Genomic DNA, 22,996 nt, shown 5'->3' on the forward strand with positions numbered 1-22,996 from the left:
CTGCTTTTGAATATGTGCCTTTGAGTTACTGTATCCATTGGACTCCTGTGTTTCTTTGAGTTTTCTTTTGTCCTCTGCCTCTGTGTTCTGTATTCAGACTTGACATTAATCATCTTTTATTTGGATTGTCTTTGGATTAAGATCAACTTTTTAGCTGACAAAATATATTCTTGTCCACAACATATACCCTTCTATAACTTCAGGAATTCAATCACTGTTAGTGGACAGGATAATAATGTCTTGCAAACTGTACATGTTTGTTAGCAATTAGATTCTATTACAATGGCAGTTGATCAGTGGTCTGCAGTCACTCAGTGGCATTTTAATGCAAAAATGGATCATAGTAAACATGTCATGAGCATTACTAATGTTTTTGTTTGTTTGTTTGTTTATCATGGAAAACTGTAAAAATGTTTATTTAAAAAGCAATACAAGGGTTAAGGGCAGGGGAGCAGTATACTTGTACTTGCCCCAAACATATGTGAGGTATTTTTTTGTTATTTTAGTACAAAAGTCTGAAACAAAATCTAGATTACCGTAGATATTTGAATACAAAGGCTTATTTGTAAAGCTTTTTGTTAAAAAAAATGATTCATAATGCCCCATAAAAAGTCAATTTGATGTGGTCACTCAAGAAGAACTAGTAATTATGACTAAAATGACTATTTTATTTCTTACATGGTTCATGAATTGTGTTAGATTGTGTTATTTCGCTATTGTGGAACTAATGAAGAAACAGACCAAAGAATACAAAGAGATTATCTTGAATCTCTAAATAAATATTCTACAACAAGTAAGCTGTGTGCTAAAAATCAGAGAAAGACTACAAAATACCAAAATAACACCTCACACACACACACACACACACACACACACACACACACACACACACACACACCTTAATTTTATATACAGATGTCAGGACAGACTAGATTTTGTTTTTTATTTTTGACATTTAACATTGAAAATGTGGCTTATTTTTGTTACTTTGTCACATTCACAACACATAACTCTTTTGTACTTGTTCAGGCGTAAACTCCTCACTTGTTTCTAAAAAGGAGGTGGAGGGGAAAAACGAGAGGAAACAAAGAATTTCTCTTAGCCCACCGCTCCAGTTTGCAACAGCATTTTTCAACCATTGCCAAAGTCTCACCTCCTCCTCTCACTGTCCTTGACACACTTACCCAAGGTGGACACGCTGACCCCATCAGCTGGTGCTGTACACATCCCATAGGGAGCCATAACACCCACCACCCCTCCAGCATCTATCTCACAGTCCCATGTGACTTTGTGTGGCCCCTTTCAAATGCCTTGGGCTGTCCCTCAGACAATTCCCTCTCAAGAAGTGATTAATGCCTGTTTACTTCAGAAAGGCCAAACCATTTCCCTGCATGGGAGGTGGGGACTGTAGGAAAAGAAAAAAGAATGGAAGAGGAAACGAAGAGGGGCCGAAACAGATTCAGATCGTGAGATGCCACAGTGCAGAACATGCCATGTGTGCCTGGCCTTTAAGCCGAGGTAGCGAGGGATAATAGGGGTCTATTATATAGTTAGCCAAAGAAATGCAGGAACCTCTGCAGATCTGAATCATAGCATGTAGTGAAAAGAGGCTCCTTTTTTTTCCAGTGATGTTTTTTTTTATTACACAATGAATCACAGACATTCTGTCTCTGCCTTGGGGATATTGCAGTAATGCTCTTCTGTTGAAATGCCACCAGTCCAGGCTGCAATTAAGATGATGTGGTTTTGAAGGACAACAGTCTAAAGAGTCTTAATGAGCTTAGGTCTCCAGTAAAAAACATCAGTGGGACAAAGAATACTAAACATAGAAGAAGAAAAAAATGCATGCATCCCACTGTGTGTTAACATGTGGCGGCATTGTGAGTATTTCCTAGAACTTTCCACAAGCATTATTGCATGGCACACAGGATGCTGTTCTAAAATCAGCTAATTGGCTGTGTATATTTATGAGCTGTTGGCTTGTGTGTGACCTGCTAATGTTTGCCACTGTGTCTTGCATTGCTTTTGATGTTTCGGTAATAATTAATGAAGCGCCACTATTCCCCCTCCATCTAGCCTTACTGCTACTATTACTGTACATAAGTAGCCATGAATCTTTTTTTTGGTCATTTTTTTTCTGATCAGATTGTGACCTGCTTAGATGGATCTGATCTTGGGAAGTTTGGACTGGTGCTGGGTGCTTTGATCAAACCGGGACAGTGGAGACGATATAAGATGTGTCGAGGTAGGGGGATATCTGGTGGCACAGCAGGGCGTTCACCTTCCCCCAGGCTTGAGTGTTCAAATGAGAAGTCTGAACTATCAGTACCTGGTACTGATAGCACAGGCTCAAGGCCTGGCTTGCATCAGCAGTCACACTGAAGCCACCTGGGTGGTCTAAGGAGCTACAGGAAGCCAATATTATCAGCACCAGCACTTTGAGTATGCTATACATGATAAATAGGTAAACAGAGCTACTGAGTGTTTTTCTAGCTTATCTACGTGAAACTCGGCAGACATTTACTCATAAATAAAAATGCTCAACAATCAGATGTTTTGGTCGCTCAACGTGTCCGATGCCCCACTGTCAACATTATATTTAATTCAAATACTAAAAAATTGCAACAACAGAGAACCAGCAAATTATCAAATAAATAAGATCAGAATCAACATGCAATGATTATTTTTTATTTTTATATTTTTTTATCAAAATGTGCTGCAAATGTGATCAGCTTCACATCTCACTTGTACTGCATTACATAATTTAAGGGGGGGAAGCTGTGTGCACTGATTGTGTAACTGTCATGTTTAAACACTCCTGGTGGCAGCAGTGTCTTCGGCTTGGTGTGTTTTACAGGATGACTCACAGTCTGATGGACAGGCAAATCGATATTTTGACTTTGTCCACTAGATTTTCTCTTACAGGAGGAGAGATGGTAATGGAAGAGGACTGTAAATAAGTGGAAGGTTCTTGACAAATGAATCCATTAACATTTGCCTGTGTCGCCTGGCGAGCAGATTTGCTGTTTTATGGAGCAAGAAAAAAGAGCTAGTAAATCTGAGGACGCTGTAAGGGTGAGGAGCTGAGAGCAAGCTGGGGAACACATCTCCCATGATGCAGCACTTTATCTCCCTCCCAAATGGCATCTTTATCTGCCTAAATTAAGTTTTGATTCCTTGCCACATACGGAGCAGCAAATCACTTTTAATACTGATATCAAGAGCAGCAGTAAAGTGTGCCCAAAGCGATGGAAAGCAGCTTTACTGTGTGGCACATGACTGCCGTCGCCGCCATTCACTGTCTCACCGCGGCTCACTGTTGTAAAGTTAAAAAAAAATCAGCCGCAAACCATTGCTTTGTCTGCAAATCATATTGTGCCATTTGTCATGATTCAAAATCCTCAGTATTCTGGAGCTTGGCACACAGGCTGACTTTACCTAGCTACCTTTAACTCTGTTAACGAGGAAAAAGGATACCCCTAAAGGTGACTTAATTTATAGCTGTGATTAATTTCCAATTCCATTTTCACTCAGTGATGTTTATCTTTAAAATTAGAACGAAGCCAGGGTCTATTTGTGAGTATGTGTGTTGCAGTGGGAAAGGGGGATGGGCTTTCCACATAGAAATTGCATTACATTGCCTCTGCATTATCATCAGTCTGCCTGCATATCTCTGTTTGTTTGTCTGCCTATCAATCTGTCTGTCACTGTCGGTCTAATTGATCCACAGGCTGATGGGAGAGACAGAGGTTTTGTGAGTGCTCAGCAGGAGTATGCGATGTCTGACATGAACAGCCCAGAGAGCCATGTCTCTCTAAAAAAACATGAAGGGTGTGTGAAACTAGGCTAAGAATCTGCAACCATGCTGATAGCTCTGTAAGGCAAAGTTGGGCATGATGCTTTAACTGGATGCCAACATTGTCAAGCTAAATATAATTTTTTATTCAAAAGATGGATATAGACAAGGTGACATCTCTTATAAATTTGTAGGCCTCAGTTCTATTGTAGTGGCCATTTCCATATTTTAAATAACAATAGTGAGCTTGCTTAGCAAGGGGGAGTACATTAGTTAAGGTCAAAGTTCATGATTCAACAACAAGAAAGAGACTGGGCAAAAATGACATCCATTGGACAGCTCCGAGGAGAAAAAACCACTGCTGACCAAAAAGAACACAAAGGCTCATTTCACATTTGCCAAAAAACATCTTAACAATCCCCAAGACTGTTGGGAAAATGGGATTGATGAGTTAAGTGTTCAACTTCTTGGAAGGTCCGATTCTCATTATCTCTGGTAACAAAAAAGAAACAAGAAAGATGAAAGAATTGGTCATTCTAAAGCGATCGCTGAATTTGAATGCAACACTGTAACTGGATGCCACCATTGCAACACGTCAATTCATGATATTTCTTCCTTCCTTGTTATTTCAAAAACTGGAAGTGGAATTATTCCAAAGTGGAAGCACTTAGCAACTCATCCATGAAGTGAAGTTACCTGTTATTTCAAAAAAATGTTGTTATAATGTTCAATGGCCACCATTTTCATGGCATTACAAGAAAAGGTCAAGGAATCAAAGCTATTGGGATTCAACATCAGGGGACCATGGCCATGGTAAGTCTTCTAGAATACAAATAAAAACATTCATTAAGTAGTATTCCAGATGTTTTACAGGACAGCACTGACCCCCTTGTGCCTACAGATTAGAAGCAGGAGGATCGTCAAAGACCGCCATATTGATCCTCTGGGGAACGTGAATGTTTATACGTAATGTAACGGCAATTCACGCATGAAGGTCTGACACAATACTCTCTGGAATTATTTTGAGGAGTGTCAACTAACAAAGTCTAATAAGTGTTTGTACCATGTGTGTTCTCCCACGCTCAGAGGTAATTTGCTTCCTTGTAATCTCTGCAAGGATCATACACAACTTCCCACTCCTTCCCATACAAACTAACCACTAAAAACACAAGTTTCTGTATCAGGTTCCCAGATATATTTTTCTGTGTATTCTCATTATGTATTCTCATTATGTAATGCCATTTACATGAAGTAAACATGTAGTTTCAATTTCCTTTTAGATATAGCTATCTTTGGACATGCTTTCCAGTGTAAGCAGTTACTTAGTTGGTCCCATGACAATAAAGGCACGGTTAAGGCATTAGAGACAGAATGTTTCCTACAATGTTGAAACATCCGTTTAGCAACAGTTCTGTGCACTTATTTCTGGCAAAGGCATGCAAGTGAAAAGAGTTATTTGCTGAGAGGAATTTGTGGGTCAATATTTCTGTGATACTCTGGCTTTTCACTCCTGACACACGGCACACTTCTCAAAAGCTCCAAAGGTCTGTGGCAAATGTTAAAAGACACTTTGCATGAATGTGTCCCTTAATATTTATCTTATTCATTATGCACAAAGAACAACTTCCATCACTTCTTTACACTATACAGTAATTGCCAAATAGAAGGCCACTCAGCTGCACTGAGAGGCAGTTAATAATTTTCTGATTTACTAAACAGCTACGGAAAATCTTGGAAGGCCTGCTATAATTCAAGCCGACTGACTCACACAAGGTGCCGCTTGCTGCTTTCAGGATACGCACCTCAGAGGCTCGCGAGAGACGTCAGAGGAGAAAGTCAAAATTTGTTCAAGTTAACAGGCCACAAATAAATGACAGCTCAGTACAGCAGCGGTGTGCAGAAGGACGTTTCAGAAAGCACACATCATTTAACCTTGAATTGCACTGGCTGCAGCAGCGGAGAGCTATGCCACTTTCCACTCCAGTCAGCAAAGAACAGGAAAATGAAGCTATGTGAACCATGACCAGGACTGGATGACTGAGGAGCAAAAAATAAATAAATAAATAAAGTGCTATCTAAAATAAAATAAAATAAAAAAGCTCGATTGTACTGTAACACACTGATGAGTGGTTTGGGATATGGCCTTCATGGTCACGGTGCACCGCCCCCCCCAAATGGACACACATGGCAAGATAACACGCCATTCTTGTGCACACGTTGAATCAAGATTATTTAAAGAATGTGGCCGTGGCCTCAGTTTTCTTCACATTACTCGCTCACTCTTCATATCTCAAGCATACAGACCACCTTTGAGACAATGTGAAAGGTGTTGATAACAACATGAATATATTACTGAGAAGTCAGCGTGGACCAACCCCCACATGAGAAATCACCTTGTTGAATCTAAGCTGTTGTGAAATGCTTAATGCCATTCATTTATTTTATAGTGCTCATTCAGAGTTATTTTGTAGCAGCATTGGACTTAGGTCCCTCTCCAAATGTTTTTTTCAGCTCCTGTTGGGGGTTCATGAGATATACATGACCAGATGAGACACATAATCTCTCCAGCATGTTCTAGGTCTTCCCCTGTGCCTACTACCAGTTGGATGTGCCTGGAAAGCTTCCAGCGGATCCTGATTAGATACCAACTGGACGCCACCTCGACTGTCTGAGCAGCACCCTTCCATATATCGGAGGATGACAACACCTAAAGTAACATCATCTGCTTATATGTGCAATTTCATTCTTTTGCTCACTATCAATATTTCATCTCCATAGGTGGAACCAGAACAAACGGGTACGTTCACAGCTTTCTTACCACCACAGGGTTCACCCTGCATTTGACCCTAACTCACAACCAAAAACAAAACAATGGGCACAAACTTGGAGGTGCTGGTTGTTTTACATTTTATTCAAAACTCGTTCCAGTGTGTGATAAAGCCAACATATTCCAAAATCATTCCTCCCCAGCTGCACCTTTAAAGCTTGTCCATGAAAATCACAAACAGAATCTGTGATAAAGGAGGACGCCAGTGGAGGCTGACACCAACTAGGAGTGCCACTTCCTGCCAAGAATACAGATACAGCTGCAGCTTCCTAGTAGCCCCCTACAAAACTTCTTGAGGTCATAAGACATTTCTACAAAACACACGCAGAGTGCTTGGACTTGGTTTAGCTGGTCCTCTTTTGACAGGTGAAAAAAGAAACTGCCCTGTCCTTCCTGAATTTCAGGTTGAAAAGTGAGGAAGTGAGTTTTGTCTATTCCTAGGTCTCATCTTGCTCATAATCTATTTCGTTAACCACAGTCAAAATTTAGAACAATCTGCCATTTCATAAGTTCATATTGCGCAAAGTGTAACACTTATACTTGTTTTGGTGAGTATGTGATAATGTTCAGGCTAAAAGTGGGCAACACCTAGCCTTAATGTAACCATGCTATTGACAAAAGGTAGTTGGAAAGAGTCCACTGGTAGACATGAGCTTGAAGGATAGACCGCTCGCAAGGGCGAGAGGGGAATTTTTATACACACACACACAGATATATATATATGTAGCTACTTATAGACATCACCATACAGTCCTGTGAAAAAGTATGTGGCACCTTCCTGATTTCTTATTTTTTGCATATTAGTCAAACTTACATGTATCAGATCATCAAATGCATTTTATTATGAAACAAACATAACCTGAATAACCTTTAAAAAGGCATTTTTTATATGATGATGATTTAAATGAAGACGAGCCCCAATCTTCTTTGCATAGTTGTTTAATTCAGCCACACAGAGACATGTTGAGCATGAAAGGCCTGCTTAAGATCCTTTTTGGTCAGCAGAGGTTTTCACCTTGAAACTCTCCCATGGATTTTGCTCAGTCTCCTTCTCATTGTTGAATCATGAACTCTGACCTTAACTGAGGAAAGTGAGGCCTGTTGCTCTGGGTTCTATTGTGACCTCCTAGATGAGTTGTTGATGTGCTCTTGGAGTAGTTTTATGAGGCTGGCCACTCCCGGGAAGGTTCGCCACTGTTCCAAGTTTTCTCCATCTGTGGATAATGTCTCTATCTGTGGTTCACTTGAGTCCCAAAGCCTTAGAAATAGCGTTGTAACCCTTTTTAGACTGATGGATGTCAATGACTTTGTTTCTCATCTGTTTTTGAGTTTCTTTAAATTGTAACGTGTGTTGCTTTTTGAGATCTTTTAGCCTACTTTACTTTTTCAGAGAGATTCTACTTAAGTGATTTCTTGATTCAGCAGCTCTGGCAGTAATCAGGCCTGGGTGTGGCCAGTGAAGTTCACCCTCACCTTTCCAAAAAGTGTGCTCAATTACAATTCATTTTTGATATAACAAGGGGGGCAGTTACTTAGCCAGGTAGGGTTGGATAGCTTTTTCCCTTAATACATGAAATCATCATTTAAAAGCTGCATTTTGTATTTACTTGGGTTATCCTGATCTAATATTACAATTTGTTTGATGATGTGAAACATTTAAGTCTGACAAATGTGCAAAAACTTAAGAATTCAGGATGTGGGCAGATACCTTTTTCACAGCACTGTGCATAAAAAGGATGACAGAGAAGGGGAGAATACTGTTTCTTGAATTAGATTCATATTTGAAAAGTTTAATTTTGGTACAGAGATAGTGTCAAGTTCACACGCCACATTAATCACAGTGCCAGGAGCATTGCCTAGGCATCTCTGATGCATATGTAATTACTTATCAGCTTTTATTGAAATCACTGAAACAAATTTCCCCCTGCAAAGCAAAAGTCATGTATATGTCTGTCTGTCTCTGTGTGTGGGTTTGAAAGTCTGCGAGGGTGAGCTCATCGTCGATCAGGTTTTGTGACATGCTATTATTACTTCAAAATAGAGCAGAAAATGGAAGCACCTATTTGCACTATACTGGTAGGGAATATAAGAAACATTTTGTGCTCTACTGTACAGGAAAAAATTATTTGATTTATTCTGCTACTTTATATTGTAGCTGTGTAAACAAGGAAATGTGCAGTTATAGGTGATGGATGCTTGTGACTAAAAAGTGGCCGTATCTATGTGGTGATCATTTTCATGTTTTAGATGTCTGAGTTGTTGTCTCCTTTTAATCAACAAAAACCCTCAAACCTTTTACCAACTTCGGCGATACTTTAAATTCTCAAGTGGTTATCCTCATTCCCTGCTGAAAACCAAACAAAATTTAGATGTATCAAAAAATTATTTTGTTTTTTCTTCTTTCCTCTCCAGTTAATCATCTCACAGACACTTGTACTTATTTTGTGACCCTTTGCCAGAGAGCAGTGGGTATTCAGGTTTTTCTTAATGTGCGGTGGAAGACCAGGGGAAATATTTTGTTTTTAAGGAGCCAGAAGTTCTTGTATTTATTTTAATAGTCTTGAATAATAGCAGTAGTCTTTCTTTGGTCATTGGCTGCTTTTTCACATATTTTCAGTCCAGTCCTTGTACCATACTATTTTCAGAGCAATGTGTTTGTTTGTTTGTTTGTTAAGCTACTTAAAACTGACCTATAAGGTTACCTGTGAATTAGCATATCTCAGCATGGTGTGTTTTTTTTCTTACAAAACCCCCTGAGGAAATTGAAATAGGAAAAAATCCAGATCACAGAGCTGTCACGGGACCTGAGAGATGTGGTCTTACAGGATAAGTAGCTGTCAAGAAGCCATTTTTAAGAAAGGGAAACAGGGAGAAAAAGCTGAGGTATTCCAAATTACACAAAAACTGGTGTGAAAATCAGTGGCGATATGTCTGATGGAATGATGAATCGACATTTGAAGTATATGGTCAGTATGAAGTTTATCATCAGTTTGAATGGAAGAGAGGTACAACGGTGAGTGTCTACAGGCATCTGTAAAACACAGTGGAGGCTCTGTCCTGGTTTGGGGCTGCGTTTCACCCAGTGGTGTTGGAGATCTTGTTAATATTGATGGAATTATGAATGCAGAAATGTACAGTGAGATTTTGAGCCACCTTATAGTGTCTGATTGGCCAGTGCTGTATTTGATCCCAAATGCACTGGCAACGCAGTAAAAGCATACCTGTTTAGAAAAACACACAATGGAACACTATCACTCATGGATTGTCCTCCCCAGAGCCCGGACCTCAACATTACTGAAGCTGTTTGGCATCAACATATTGACATATTGACTTTTAAGCTTATATACTGTATTTCCACATATGTTTGCACGTTTCAGTAAACTTTCCAATTTTCCTTGCAAAGTATAAAGACATGAAGCGTGACTAAATATTTTTGCAAAGTACTCTTAAATTAACGACTTATATCATATATGTGGGGGGGATTGTTGATGTTATGGTGCTGATCTGTATTTCTAAAGTTCAAATGGAGGTAAAAACATTTTCACATCTCTAAGCCTTACTACACATAAATTAGTATTTAAAATAGTTTTTTTTTTAAAAAGCATATTGAAATGGGCTTAAACAGATTAAAGGGATTTTCCCTAATGATACTTTAGTTTTGGATGCAGGAATTTACGCGCAAGTACAAGCGTTACATAACGGATTTATTCCGCCACTGCATACACTCATATTTCTGTTAATCTAATTTCTGTCTCGTAGTCTAACCTGGATGAATGCATGATTAAAATTCTCAGCTGAAAAAAAAAAAGATCAGCATCCATTCCTCGCTGCTGTCCGGGCCAGGTTTTGATGCAGCGCCGCCACTTGCCGGAGCACTTGGATTGGCTGAAGGAGCAAGGTAGCCCGCAGAGACGGCTCCTTGCCCTGGTTCGTTCAGTGCCGCCAGTGGAGCGCTGGAGACGCGGTGCACGCACACACACTGCTCTCGCACTGCACGAGTGAAAAAGGGTTCTGCACAGACTCGGACTCTGCTGGACGGACTTTGCTTTCATGTGGGAGCATGAATTTGCCGTCAGAACATCGATCCACACCTCTAGCAAGTGAACCTTTAGAGGGAAAAGCAAGCGGATACAGATTTTAATGCAACATCCTCTGTGACGGAGGGCGATGCACCCACCTCTTGTTTCATAAAGTGTCACATGTTTGCAAAAACACTGCGCTGGATATATTTTCTCGAAAGCCATTTTTTCTTTCTTTTACGCCCGGGTTGTGAGGGTTTGTGGAGTGCTGCGCAGCGTAACGAGGGACACCAGTGCGCGTTTCATATCAATTTCTCAGTGACTGGGACTTGCCTTAGAGCGTAGTTTGACTCCTCATCATGGGGTACTCTGCGCGGACTGACAGAGAAGGAGGAAGATCGCCGAGATCCTCTCCTGAGATGCCGACCGTATCCTGGCTTTTGCTTTTCCTCCTGGTTGACATCGGTGTGGCTCAAGGTAAACTTTAAAGTGTATTCTTCACCAGTGAACCTTTCTGCTTTGCTCTCAGGAAAACTTTTATGAACTCTCGTGGCGCTGTTGTAGTGGGCAAAACAAAACTGAATCATAATTAGTCACACTCCTAATAGAAGAATACAGTGTGCCACCTCATGCCCCCGAAGTTCGGCTGTACTAGAAATAATAGGCTGTAGCCTTCATTAAAGCAGGCTGCCTACTGCTAAGCAGCTTTATGTGAGGTAAATATGAAGATACTACGTCTAAAGAAGCCTTCACTGGGGAAAAAAAAGTTTTCATTCAATAATTTATATTAACTACGCTTTGCACTTGGAAACCAAAGCATCACAGCCCTGCATCTGTTTCTCCGAGGAAAGAAATGGAGAAGTGTTCCTCTGAAGCTCAAGAGATGCCCTTAATATTGTGGCTGTTGCTTTACATCTTCCTAACCCGTTACAGATTTTAGTGTAGGCACACAAAAAATAGCATTACACATAAAAAAAAACCCTATTAGAAAAGTGTAATTAGCCACAAAACCCTGAATCACAGTAAGTTATTACAGGTAAAATATAACATGTAGACCATTACCTGCAGTCATATTAAAATATCCCTGTTCGGGCTGCTATTAATCAAATCAAGAAAGCTGAACTTCCATTCATTCTCATATTATTCAATCTTACTCAGTGTTGATTGATGACTGCTGTAATCCCAAAATTAGAGGTCCACTATTTGAAAACAATCAGATCATCTAAGAATGAAGAATGATCTCAAAGCCCAGTGAAGCTAGTAATGCTTAAATGATCTTGACTTTTTCCTCAGGAGAATGTCTAATTAAATAAGGAAGTTTCAGTCGTGAAGTTTGCCAAGAAAATCTTCAACAAAAAACCCCCCACACACATCTCGGCAGCGAGCTTTAATTTCTCATTATGCTCGGTTTCAATCAGTAAGCAGATTTACAAAACCTCTCCTTCAAAGAATTGCCTGGTGAAAGATGTTTCTGTAAACTGCAAAGTGGCTGTCAGTCACAGAAATCTTGGAGATAATGCCACAACACCTGAAGCCATTTACTTAATCTTCTTTCTCCCGTGCAAGATTGTCAAACAAAGGGAGCTGAGAAAAAGCCATCTGTGTTAGGATTTAGTGTTCAGTATGTGTTTGTGCATGTGTATCAGACACCAAGAGTGTATGTCTGTGGAATTAAGGTAGGTGGTCTGTCTTGTCTGGAATCAACTGTTGTCTGAATAACATGATGAGATGGAGGGGATGGGAGGGGAGGTTTGACCGTTTCAGATATACTCCCTTCTGCGGTGACATCATGAACAGTTAGGGGTTTTTTTTGTGAGGCTTCAGTGCTCATGCAAAAGTGTTACAAGCTCAAATTGAAGTCTAAGCACATATCCCAGACAGGGGAAGAGGGTCTGTGAGCAACCTTATCTTGCTGCTCCAGACCTTCATCTCACTCCTACATAGTTAATGAGCAAGAGGAGGAAGAGGAGGAAAGAGAGAGGAAAAAAACCCCCAGCACAGGTCCAGTTTCTGAAGGGCATGGTGAGATGACATAATACCCATTCCAAAACCCCAGAGAGCCCTATGCCATTGACTGGATGGGAATACGAACAAGGTTCTTATCTGTCCATTAAGAAGTCGATACACTAGGAGAACATTGTTTGAGCCTAATTAATGGGCCTCGCTATTTTGGGGCACTGATGAGCTCTACACATTTTCTAATCGGTGGAGAGTCACTTCTTCAGTGTAAAACTACTGGTGATCAAAGTGGCTCACTTACCCGGGCGCTCCCTGTAACGCCGCGCTTCTGCTCGCAGCTCTTCAGACCTACTTTCTGTGGCTGTAAATATGTGTTTACAGTTTTTATTTATGTTTTGAGAGTGCTTTCTAATCCCATCTAGACAGAGGCGAGCACCGGGAAGTGATCCTTCTCATTAACCTGCTGAACTCTTCAGAAAGGAGACAAGTTGAGACAGATATAGGCAATGAGCTGCCAGGAAGGTAGCTGAGGGCTCTGACAGCAGCTTGATTTGAAACCCTTGGTGCAAGAAAAGATACAATTCAGTTTTTTCCATGGAGGTGTCAGAGCTCCACCGTACTGGTGTTTGTGTTAAAAGCTGATGGAGGATGTCAAGTTCTTACAGGGAACATATGGAATAGCTTCTCTGATAAAAGATTTATTTGGCAGGCGTGCAATCAGGTTGTATTTTTAATTATTATTATTATTATTTTTTTAAATCTTCGAAAAAACCCCCCAAGATATCTGAGATTAAACAGTTATTATGCCGCATTCAATTTAGCAGTGGATCCGCTCTTTTCTGTCACATTCTGCCCCTCCCTAAAAGTCCAAACTCACTCACCATTGGGCATTTTAGTCCAGTTCACATTTATTTATCCAAGTTTATTAAAAAAAACAAAACAATAAATGCATATTAACCATATATGCTGCTCAATACTCTTTAGTGAGTAACATACATGTGTTGTGCTACATGCATGATAAGGGAGGGAAAATCACTTTTTAAAGGTGTTTTCTTTTTCTCGATTTCCTTTCACTTCCATGGCTGACCTTAATGCTGGCATTTATATAGTGTATCTCTTGTGTTAGGCAGTGGATACATGGGCGCTGGCATTCCTGGGATTAGTTCAGTTTTTCCACAGCGCTGTTCTCGCGCTGCCTCTCACACCATGTTTCTGTTTCTCCTGCCTCTCCACTTTCTGATGATGTGTCCTCTGAGGATTGTTTATGGAGAGAAAAAGTTAAAGGACAGCTATGGTTTCACATATACTGTAACTCATACACAGTGAGGCTTCTTTGTTTTCCTTGTGCGACACACTCGTTCAGCTTTTAGTCTACTTCTGTGTGCTTCATAAAGAATGCAGGTAAATGCGAATGTTTTTTTGTTTTTTTTTCTTCCTATTATTATTCTAAGAGGCTTCCCCTGGGGCTGCTAACATTACAACCATAGAGGTCATTATATAAACTGGGTCTACATGCACAATGAGAGCATTGTGCGAAGAAGCAGTACATATAAATGACCTCCTGTGATAGCCTTTGCCATCGATGCGAGCTCGCAGTACGTGATATTTAAAGCAAATTTATGTAATTGAAGGATTTTGTGTAAGTGAAGGAAAATAAGATTGAGCTGTGATATGCACAGGTGAACGAAGAGAGCAAAGTAAAAAAAAAAAAAAAAAAAGTGTGTACACTGTATGGCTGTGTGAGGTCACAGTTGCATGCTGGTTGCGATTTAAGCCAGACGGAGCCTGGTAGCGAGTGATAATTACTGTGAAAAGTAGCTGCTGAGTTTGCTTCCTTGCTCTACTTGATGTCATATGCTATTGTTATGAAAGCAAAAAATATACTCTGTTGCTATTTTGGGGCCGGGAACAGCCGTGCCGGCGGACACGAATACTGTCTGTCATTGCACTCAGGCCTGTCGTGAAGATTTTTTTAATTTACTTTGGTTGTGTGTTCACATTCCCCTTTAGTTCAAGTCGTCTATCTAAGAATTTTTTGGCCAGTTCATCAGAAGGCCTTGGTTTGATTATTTTGTGCCTTTTCTTTTCTTTTCCAATCTTACTACAGCACTAGAACTTTTACTTTTACCTCAGTTTGATGATGCAAATATGGCAGAGTACCAAATGATGTCTAAATCAGTCACATTTTTATAGATGGTTTGCAAAGTGGGGTCTCGGGACCCCCGGGGAACGTGACCCATATCCAAGGATAATTTTCTATAAATAACTGAAGTGTTCTATATCATTAAAAACTGCATGTGTACAGCCGGTGACCATTTATGTCAACGAAAAATATCATGCCAACAAAAAATATTGTATCCATTACTCCCTCCCCCATTATCAAAAGAAAGGCAAAAGAAACTCTGACATTGTGATACATCATGTCAGTTTCTCCTGAAACCACTCACATCTCTTAGGGTGTGGGGAACCATTCCTGCTGCTATATACTCATTAGCCAGCTTGCTAGCCTTCCATCATGGTGAAAGAGTCAAGCCAGTCGACATTTTGAGTAACGCTAAGCCTAAAATGCCTAAACTCAAGGGGGCCACTGGGATTTTTCTTTCTCTCCCTCCTAATGGGCCTAAAAACATTAAACTGGCTAATGTTTCAAATAATGTGTATATATAATGGCTCACTGGGATTACTTCTCTAAACTGTACAAGTACAACACTGTACACAGTAATCCCAGTTAGTAGATATTTAGTTCTGCCGCAGCCAGCTTCTATTCAAACCTTCTGTTTGTTAGAGACAGCCAATCTGAAGAAGGTGAGAGGAGTTAATACGGCTTTGTTTCTGACGGTGGATAAACCGAGGCACGCTATAAGATTAATAAGTAATATTTGAATCATGCAAAGCTGTTTCAGTAGAATCCTTGGATAAACTGTGGACCTGGAAATGAGCATATTAAGACCACTTTAGGATCCCATAATCTGCCCCTCAAAACCACTAGAATGTAAATTCCTTATCAGAGAGTTAAAAACTTAAAATTTCCTATAAATTCTGCCTTGTTTTTCTCAAGTTATGTTAAAATGTAATCCCTGATCAGCCTAATAGAAAGTCGAAGCTCCTTGTAAACTAAACCTAAACATTTTCTTCTTCCTACTGAGTTTTGTGTTAATGCTTCCATGCAGTTTTGATGGGTTGTGCATGCCTTTAAAGCTATTAAAAATTTAGCATTGCGAGTATACTTGATTTGCGGGGTGGATAATAATGCTTTCAGTTTGCTGTGTGCTAAAATCTTGAAGTAAATGAAAAGAGATTGGGGGGGGTGAAGGAGGACACAAGGACTTCAGAGAGGGACAGAAAGATTAGAGGTGAGGAGGAGGAGAGGGACCTCGAGGCAGGAGAGGGTGGGTGAGAGAAAAGGGTGAAAGCAAGATATGGAGCGAGGACAGGGACAGGCTTGGAAGGAGAAGAGAGTGTGTCATTAATCACCCTGTGTGACACTCTCAACTACAGGGGAGCTTCACAGTGCAACATTCACTCCTATTAGCAGTCCATTAGCAGAGCTCGGCACAAGTAGCAGCACTTGACAAGCAGGCCTTTGCCAGGGAGGGTGACTTGTGTCTCCCTTCAATGCATACTGCACCACCTAGATTGCGGGCGCGTGTCTGTCTGTGCATTTGATATGATTTTTCTTTTTAGGGTACAGTAAGTTGGAGTGCACCACAGGGCAGAAATTACTCGCATATTGTAGGCTACGGACAGCAAATGAAAATAATTGTATAAAAGGTCCCACTTTCAATTACGCTGCTGGATGAGATCGGAGATAATGATTGTGAAGACGATGATAGTGGTGACCTGATTTCCTACCTGCTGTACACCCTTTGCCAGAAAACGGCTCTCCAAAGTTGAGATGGCTGATGCATTAGAGGTACAGTCATTTCTCATTCAAAGGCTTGTTGGCCTCTTACTAGCCAAGAGCCCTGTGATTACAGGAGCCTCGGCAAGGGGGGGAAGGGGGTGTGGACCACTGTCCCTGCTCTTGATCTACAGTTCATTTATGATTAAAGATCAGAGCCGGCAGTCAGAAAATCAGGGGTTGAGGTGGGGTACAGAGGAGGACAGAGCCAAAGGGAGAGAGAGAAGTGATTATGAGTTAAGTGGCCCTTCTCATGCCATTATAAGCAGCAGGGCTGACAGAGCACATCATGAGTGAGTATAAGTACACACTCCACTCCTGCCCTTTAATTTGGCATCATGGCCTCCCCCCTGATGTTCAACCACAAATGTCCTCGTGCATTTTTGTGTTCCTAACAGGATATCAGCCAAGGACAGGCAGGTAAATGAGGGGAAAAATATGTAGAAGGAACTCGAAGGAAGTCTCACTGTATTTGTGCGTCATGTTTTTTAAAATGGAAGGAACGGCCTGGCATTTACGTAGGGCTTTTCTAGTCTTACACTGCACCTTTTCAAACACATCCATAGAGCACTTGTGTTTTATGGACTTAAGCACTTTATCTATCTTGCATCCACACCTGTGGCCAATTTAGAATAACCAATTAACCCGACGTGCACGTCTTTGGACTTTAGGAGGAAGCCAGGCATGCAGGCACAGGGAGAAAATGCAAAGTCCACACAGAAAGGCCTGAAGACCAATTAATTAATCAATACGTGTTTCTTAAAGATCTATTAAAGATGCACAATATTCAATATACAAAATATATTTGTTTTACAGTAAGCTGACTCTTATCCCCTATTTCTGATGTTGTTTTTTTTAAATACAATTGTTTAATAACCATTTGCATTTTACTATAATTGAGCTGTTGCTGTTTCCAGACATGCTATTTACTCTTGTAAAGTTGATTAGGATACAAAATAAACAGAATTAGGGGGGATTTGAGAAGCTCCTAGAATGTGGCTAATCTTATGTAGTCGCACAGACACTATAAAAAGCAAAATGTGCTGGCTGACAGAATGCAGTTATTTCCCTGATGTCCTTTAACGTTGTTCCCTGTAGTCTTAGTTTCCTGGCCCAGCATGGAGTATGAACAGCCTCGCTAACTGCTACAGAGCAAGCATTGGTCTTATGTGGCATAGCTCAATAATCTAGGCCAAAGATGGGTGGTAGGGAGTTTGAAGGTAAGATAATCCATCGTCAATCCATATTCTATTTTCTCATGCCTATCCAATTTAGGGTACACCCTGGACAGGACACCATGCTGTTGCAGGGATAACATAAAGAGGCACTTGACAAAGTAACCGGAGCATGCTGTTTCTGACCAGAGTTTTGCATTTGGACAATTGTATTCATCTTCAAAACATCGAGAATAGACAGCTTTGCATCATTTTTCTCAACAAGCAACAGAAGTGGTGGCAAGGTTGGATTTGTGGTGTTGGGGGCACTGCACATGCACAGCTCTGCTAAAATACTGATGATCACCAGTTGTTGGAAATTGTTGACAACCAACTTTTGAACCCTAACACTATCATTAGTGTGCCTGTATCTCCTACATACATGCATACTAAATATTCCTGGTTAGACGTAACAAATTCCCCAAAAACAAACTTATTGTAGCTGATTAATAAATAATTGGGGCTCTACAAATAGTCTTGAACGTAAATATCATCATTTCATAGTACTATTTCAGTGCTCTACTCTGTTACCATCACGCTACCATCGTTTCTGCTAAAACCAGACTAAATGTTTAGTTCTGATGAGGAAATCGGTAATGAGCGAGATGATGTCAGTAGTGACTCATAACACCTGACCTGAGTCACAAATGTAGCACAGAATCCTTCAGATTTTGGTGTTTCTATAAAAATTCAGTCTCCTCCTCTCAGAATGGAGATGCAGCTGCTATCTCTCCCTCAGTTCTGACTCTGATTGACAAAGCTAAACCCTTAATCCCGGCTTTGCCCCGTCTTGTGCTCAGAGGCAGAGCCTCACTCGTGGAATGAGACAAAAGCAAATATATACAAAGAAAAGGAACAACACTCATCTGTAATAAATGATTTGAGAAGCCAGTTTATATTGAGTTAAACCATCAAGTGGAAACAGCCGCACATTTTATATACCTGCAGACTTCAACGTTTTCCTCATTTTGTTGTCTCATCTCTGCATTTGTTAGAGGGGTGGTGGTTTCCAGTTACTGCGCTAATGTCTGGTTGGGGAGGGCTGTGGTCCACGTATGTCAGCAGAGCAGAGAGGAAGGGGGGTGGAGGTTATAGGACCCCTTGTCCCGTGTGAAACATGAGAGTAGGAGACCCACGCTTCCCATTTCCTGTCTTTACTTTATCAGCATCCTGCTCTCTTGTTATTCCTGCGCTCTTAAAGCATCTGATGAAAGCCCGACCACAGATAAATGTTTGTGCCGTCTTGTTTTTTTTATGGGGCTCAAATGAGGTACTTTACCCACCCGTCCCCCTCCTTCAGTCTCTCTCTCTTTTTTTGCCTCATTCCTGTCTGCTTTTGAGATGCCACAAGAGAAGTTATAGTCTCTGGTTTATATTATGGTTCCTTAAAGATAGGCTTGGGACATCTAAAAGGACAATGGGAGCTCTTGTTCTTCAAAAAGAGTAAATTTTTACTAGACATTGGGGAAAAGACTTAGGAAAAGTTGTATTTTTTTTCTGGAAAGCCACATTTGTGCTGACTGTGTTAAATATATCTGTTTCTACCTACAGATTATTTGGCATCCTTTAGATCTGGAGAGTGAAAATTAATAATATTTTGAAAATCCTAACTCCTAGCTATGTCCTTTGCGATCCACTCTTTTACCATTTTAGATATTTTCATGTGCTGTACACTCATAATTCAACGTGCTTCTGTTTTCTTAGCCTTCTTGCATGACTACGGTGTTTTGTGTGCCGTGCGTCTCTTTGTGCGTGCACGTTCTTGTTTGCCTGCATATGGCGACAGAGTGTGTGTGCATGCGCGTGTGTATGTTTATTCAATAATAACAGAGTCCGAGAAAGTCTGTTTCAGATAAATCTGTGTGAATACCAGACCATTCATCCCTAGGAAATCAATCTTTCTCATAATTCCCCTCATTTTTCTTCCATCTGTTATCTACAGAGCTGCCAAACAGACTTTTAAACAGAGCAGACCATTACCAGGGGGCAGAATTAAATGTGTGTCAGAATGCCAGCCTGTAAAGTTGTTGTTTTTACTGAGTTAAATGAGGTGCTAAATTAAAGCTTCACAATTGTTATGTACTGCTGGATGATTGATCCCCCCGCCCAACCTTCCATACACTCCTGTTGAGTCAAAATGCGAGAGAGGGATATTTTAAAAAAACACACGTCTCTTGAAATCACGCTCGTCTTGTCTTTTTTTTCTGTAATTACACTGTGCGTGTCTCAGCAAACACTGTGGAATTCATCAGGTTTTAATGTAAAAAAAGAAGACGACTTTAAAAGCAGCGTTAACTACACAACTCCACCATCATCACGTCTACCACCGCAGGCTCAAACACCCTTGTGCCTGACCCGGTTTCAGCATTTCAGGCTTTATTGCTGCAAGTCCAGTAATAGTTGAGGTTGCACTTGGGTGTCAGCACTTTCCTGTGTGTTTGTGTGTGTGTGTGTGTGTGCCATATCTCCATGATCAGACCCTGGTGTTTTAAGTACTGGCAGACAGTGTTTAACTGGGGCAGGCTCAATGGGTCTCATTTAAAGGGGGCCCAGACAGAAGCCCCACGGTGAAAGGTTATTTTATGACTCCTAACATGTAAAGCACACCGTTGAAGCTGCTGCAATTTGTGGGCTTGCCAGAGCAGGCAAAATGTACTGTATTGTTGTTCTTCTGGAATCTGTCAGGAAACCAAAAGGCGCTGCTAATAAGTTGCTCTGTTGTCTTTTGATTTGTATGCATTCCTGTTTTAATGAATGCTATGGAGATGAGGTTGCTAATAACAGAAGGCAAATGAGCAAATCTGAAAGTTCACTTCTGTTGCTAAATGTCAGAATTACATTATGTTCCAAGACAAAAGGATTGGAAAAAGCCAAGTATAGCTGCCCTCTAGCAGCACAATATTTTCCTGCACGGCAGTGCATTCATATATTCATTGGTTTAAATGCGCTTACTTTAATACATTATAAAAGTTGTACGGTGCAATAATGAATTGGCGGTAGAGGAGAGCTTGCAGCTTTGCCTTTGCCCCTTTCAAGGACTTAACCAAAGAGTAGGCAGAAATTGAATAATGGATGTTGTTGTGATGATTTCTCAGAAATACGAGGGGGGTTGGCAGCCCCCTCCCCCCCAAACCAGGTCAAATGTCTGAAATGGATATATTTTGTATACAGGATGAGCTTTACTGCAGTCAACACAACTCTTGTTTGATGTGTAACCTTCACAAGCTCCTAGTCCATCCAGGCTTGGAACACAAAATAGACGTTTATTGTGTTTTATATGCTGCTGTCACATTTTACAGATTTAGGGATACATGCATATTGGTGCGCCAGTACTGTTCAATTTTGAAAGGATAATTTTCTGCAGTTTAGAAATAAGCATGAATAGCTCAAATTTAAACTTGGTGGTTCTGAAGCTGTCAGTTGGGTGATTGCTGTGTGGTCTTTGACACCCTGTTTTTAAAATGTGTTTACTGTGTTTCCAGAAGGATAGATGGAGTTTTCCTCTACCACCAGTATAAAGTTATTTGCTAGAACTTGTTTTACATCATGGCGTTTGACTGCCTATTTCCAAAGCTAGCTGCTCTGCAATCAGTCATCTGTACTTTCAATTCAGTGCAGTTCAATTCAGTTCAGCTTCATCTATATAGCACCAAATCAGAACAGTTGACCCAAGATGCTTCATATTGTAAGGTCAAGGCCCTACAATAATACACAGACAAAGTTTACCATTGGCCAAACCAATATCTTGTGTGTATTTTAGGAGCTATATCAAAATTTCTTCTCAAGTCAAATGATGTTTTAGTTAGCATGTTGAAACATTTGGCCGTGTATAACCTTACAAGCACGCACAGTGTCAGATTAGTTTGTTTGTTTTGCTAACCTCAGTAGTGCTAGTAACAGTAGCCTCGGTCTCTTTCATGCTAGCTGCTATAGCCCAGTGCAGATAACGGTTAAACCCTTGCTCTGTTATAGTCCATTTTTTGAACACCATCTCTGATCTGGTAACTGTCAGTTTATAAGTAAAATAAAATGAGAATACATTTAACTGACTAGTATTTATAGCTGACTAGGAAGGTTAGCAACATTTATACTTCTAGTCACACACAAGCATATAGGAAATGAGAGGGGGAGAGAGAGACGTGGACCAAAGCTCTCCCTCTGGCCTGGAGTGGATGATGTGGTTTATGGTCAGCATTTTAACCACCAAGGCACAGGAGTGCCCCTCTGGTATCAGGGGTTTGCCAACCTACCCATCACTTTTTAAAGATAATTGCTCATAACACACTTGAAGGGTTTGTAGAGCTGCTCTCCCTTGAGTTAAATCGATGGAGACGCGCAATCTCGGTTAGGGGGAAAAAAAATGGCAGAGCTTAGTAAGATAACAGGCTTGTTTCTCTAATTCCAGACATCCATAAACTATGACTCCATACAGTACACCAGCTGCACTGGAGTCAGCACACTAACTGTAAACTGATACACCATAATGGCTTGCTGTAGATATGCAGGAGCATGTGCAGCGGAAACCGATAATTCAGTGGTGACACACCACGCATAGGGGTTCCCATGGTTTTTAGGCTGACGTGAGGTAAGCTGCTCTTTCAGGTAAAAGCAGAAAGAGTTACACTGGGGAGATGTGGTGGGGGCGAGCGGGGTAACCTCTGCTGTGTAAAAGAAGGAGCATTACCGTAGTAAATTATCCCTGCTGATGAGTTTCCCTCGATAGCTGTTGACCGCGTTCGTTACTTCTTGCATTTAGAAAGCTGCACATTACTAAATCGCAGTATTTTTGTCTACAAAAGCCTAACTTGCTTTCTGGTAGCCACATATATTTTATTATCACTTCTTTTCTCTACCAGATATTTTATTTAGCAGCTCATTACGACACCCAGCCAACAATATGTGGCCAGAGGAAGAGTAGAGAAAAAGAAAAAAAGCGAGGTGGATACAAGGATCTCAGAGCCAGGAATAGAAGAGCCACTCGTAAGCTGCATGGCTTTTACCCACAGGATGAACAGCCTGAGAGCATCCAGGATTCAGGCACATTAACCCTCAGCTATTCTGGGCTGTTTTGTGTGGCTTTTTGTTCGTGGAAAAGAAGCAAAAATCTAGCAAACAAATACAACAGTGTCGAACAAACCAATGTTTTGTAAGGATTGGGGAGCTCTGAGCGTTACCAGCTCACTTGCATATTTCCATTCCCCTGCAGTTTCTTGGGAAATTTGGCTGAGTAATCTGAACCTTATTGTGTTTCTTCTCTGTGGAACACCAGATACCAGCGCA

General features: G+C 40.7%; 1 protein-coding gene across 3 annotated transcripts in view; it reads left to right on the plus strand.

The window, feature by feature from the left end:
- Nucleotides 1-10,496: 10,496 nt before the first annotated feature.
- The window catches only part of unc5cb (unc-5 netrin receptor Cb), a 124,493-nt gene continuing 111,993 nt past the window's right edge, over nt 10,497-22,996 (plus strand). Inside the window, exon 1 of one of the 3 annotated variants that reach the window (XM_005470312.4) lies at nt 10,497-11,119. In XM_005470312.4, the coding sequence (XP_005470369.1) occupies nt 11,002-11,119 (118 nt within the window). In that variant the 5' untranslated portion in view covers nt 10,497-11,001. The remainder of the gene's footprint in view (nt 11,120-22,996) is intronic. The other 2 variants (XM_025909031.1, XM_005470313.4) reach the window with 2 other exon arrangements.

This window comes from Oreochromis niloticus, linkage group LG7 (assembly GCF_001858045.2).
Source record: "Oreochromis niloticus isolate F11D_XX linkage group LG7, O_niloticus_UMD_NMBU, whole genome shotgun sequence".
In the NCBI taxonomy this organism is placed as follows: domain Eukaryota; kingdom Metazoa; phylum Chordata; class Actinopteri; order Cichliformes; family Cichlidae; genus Oreochromis; species Oreochromis niloticus.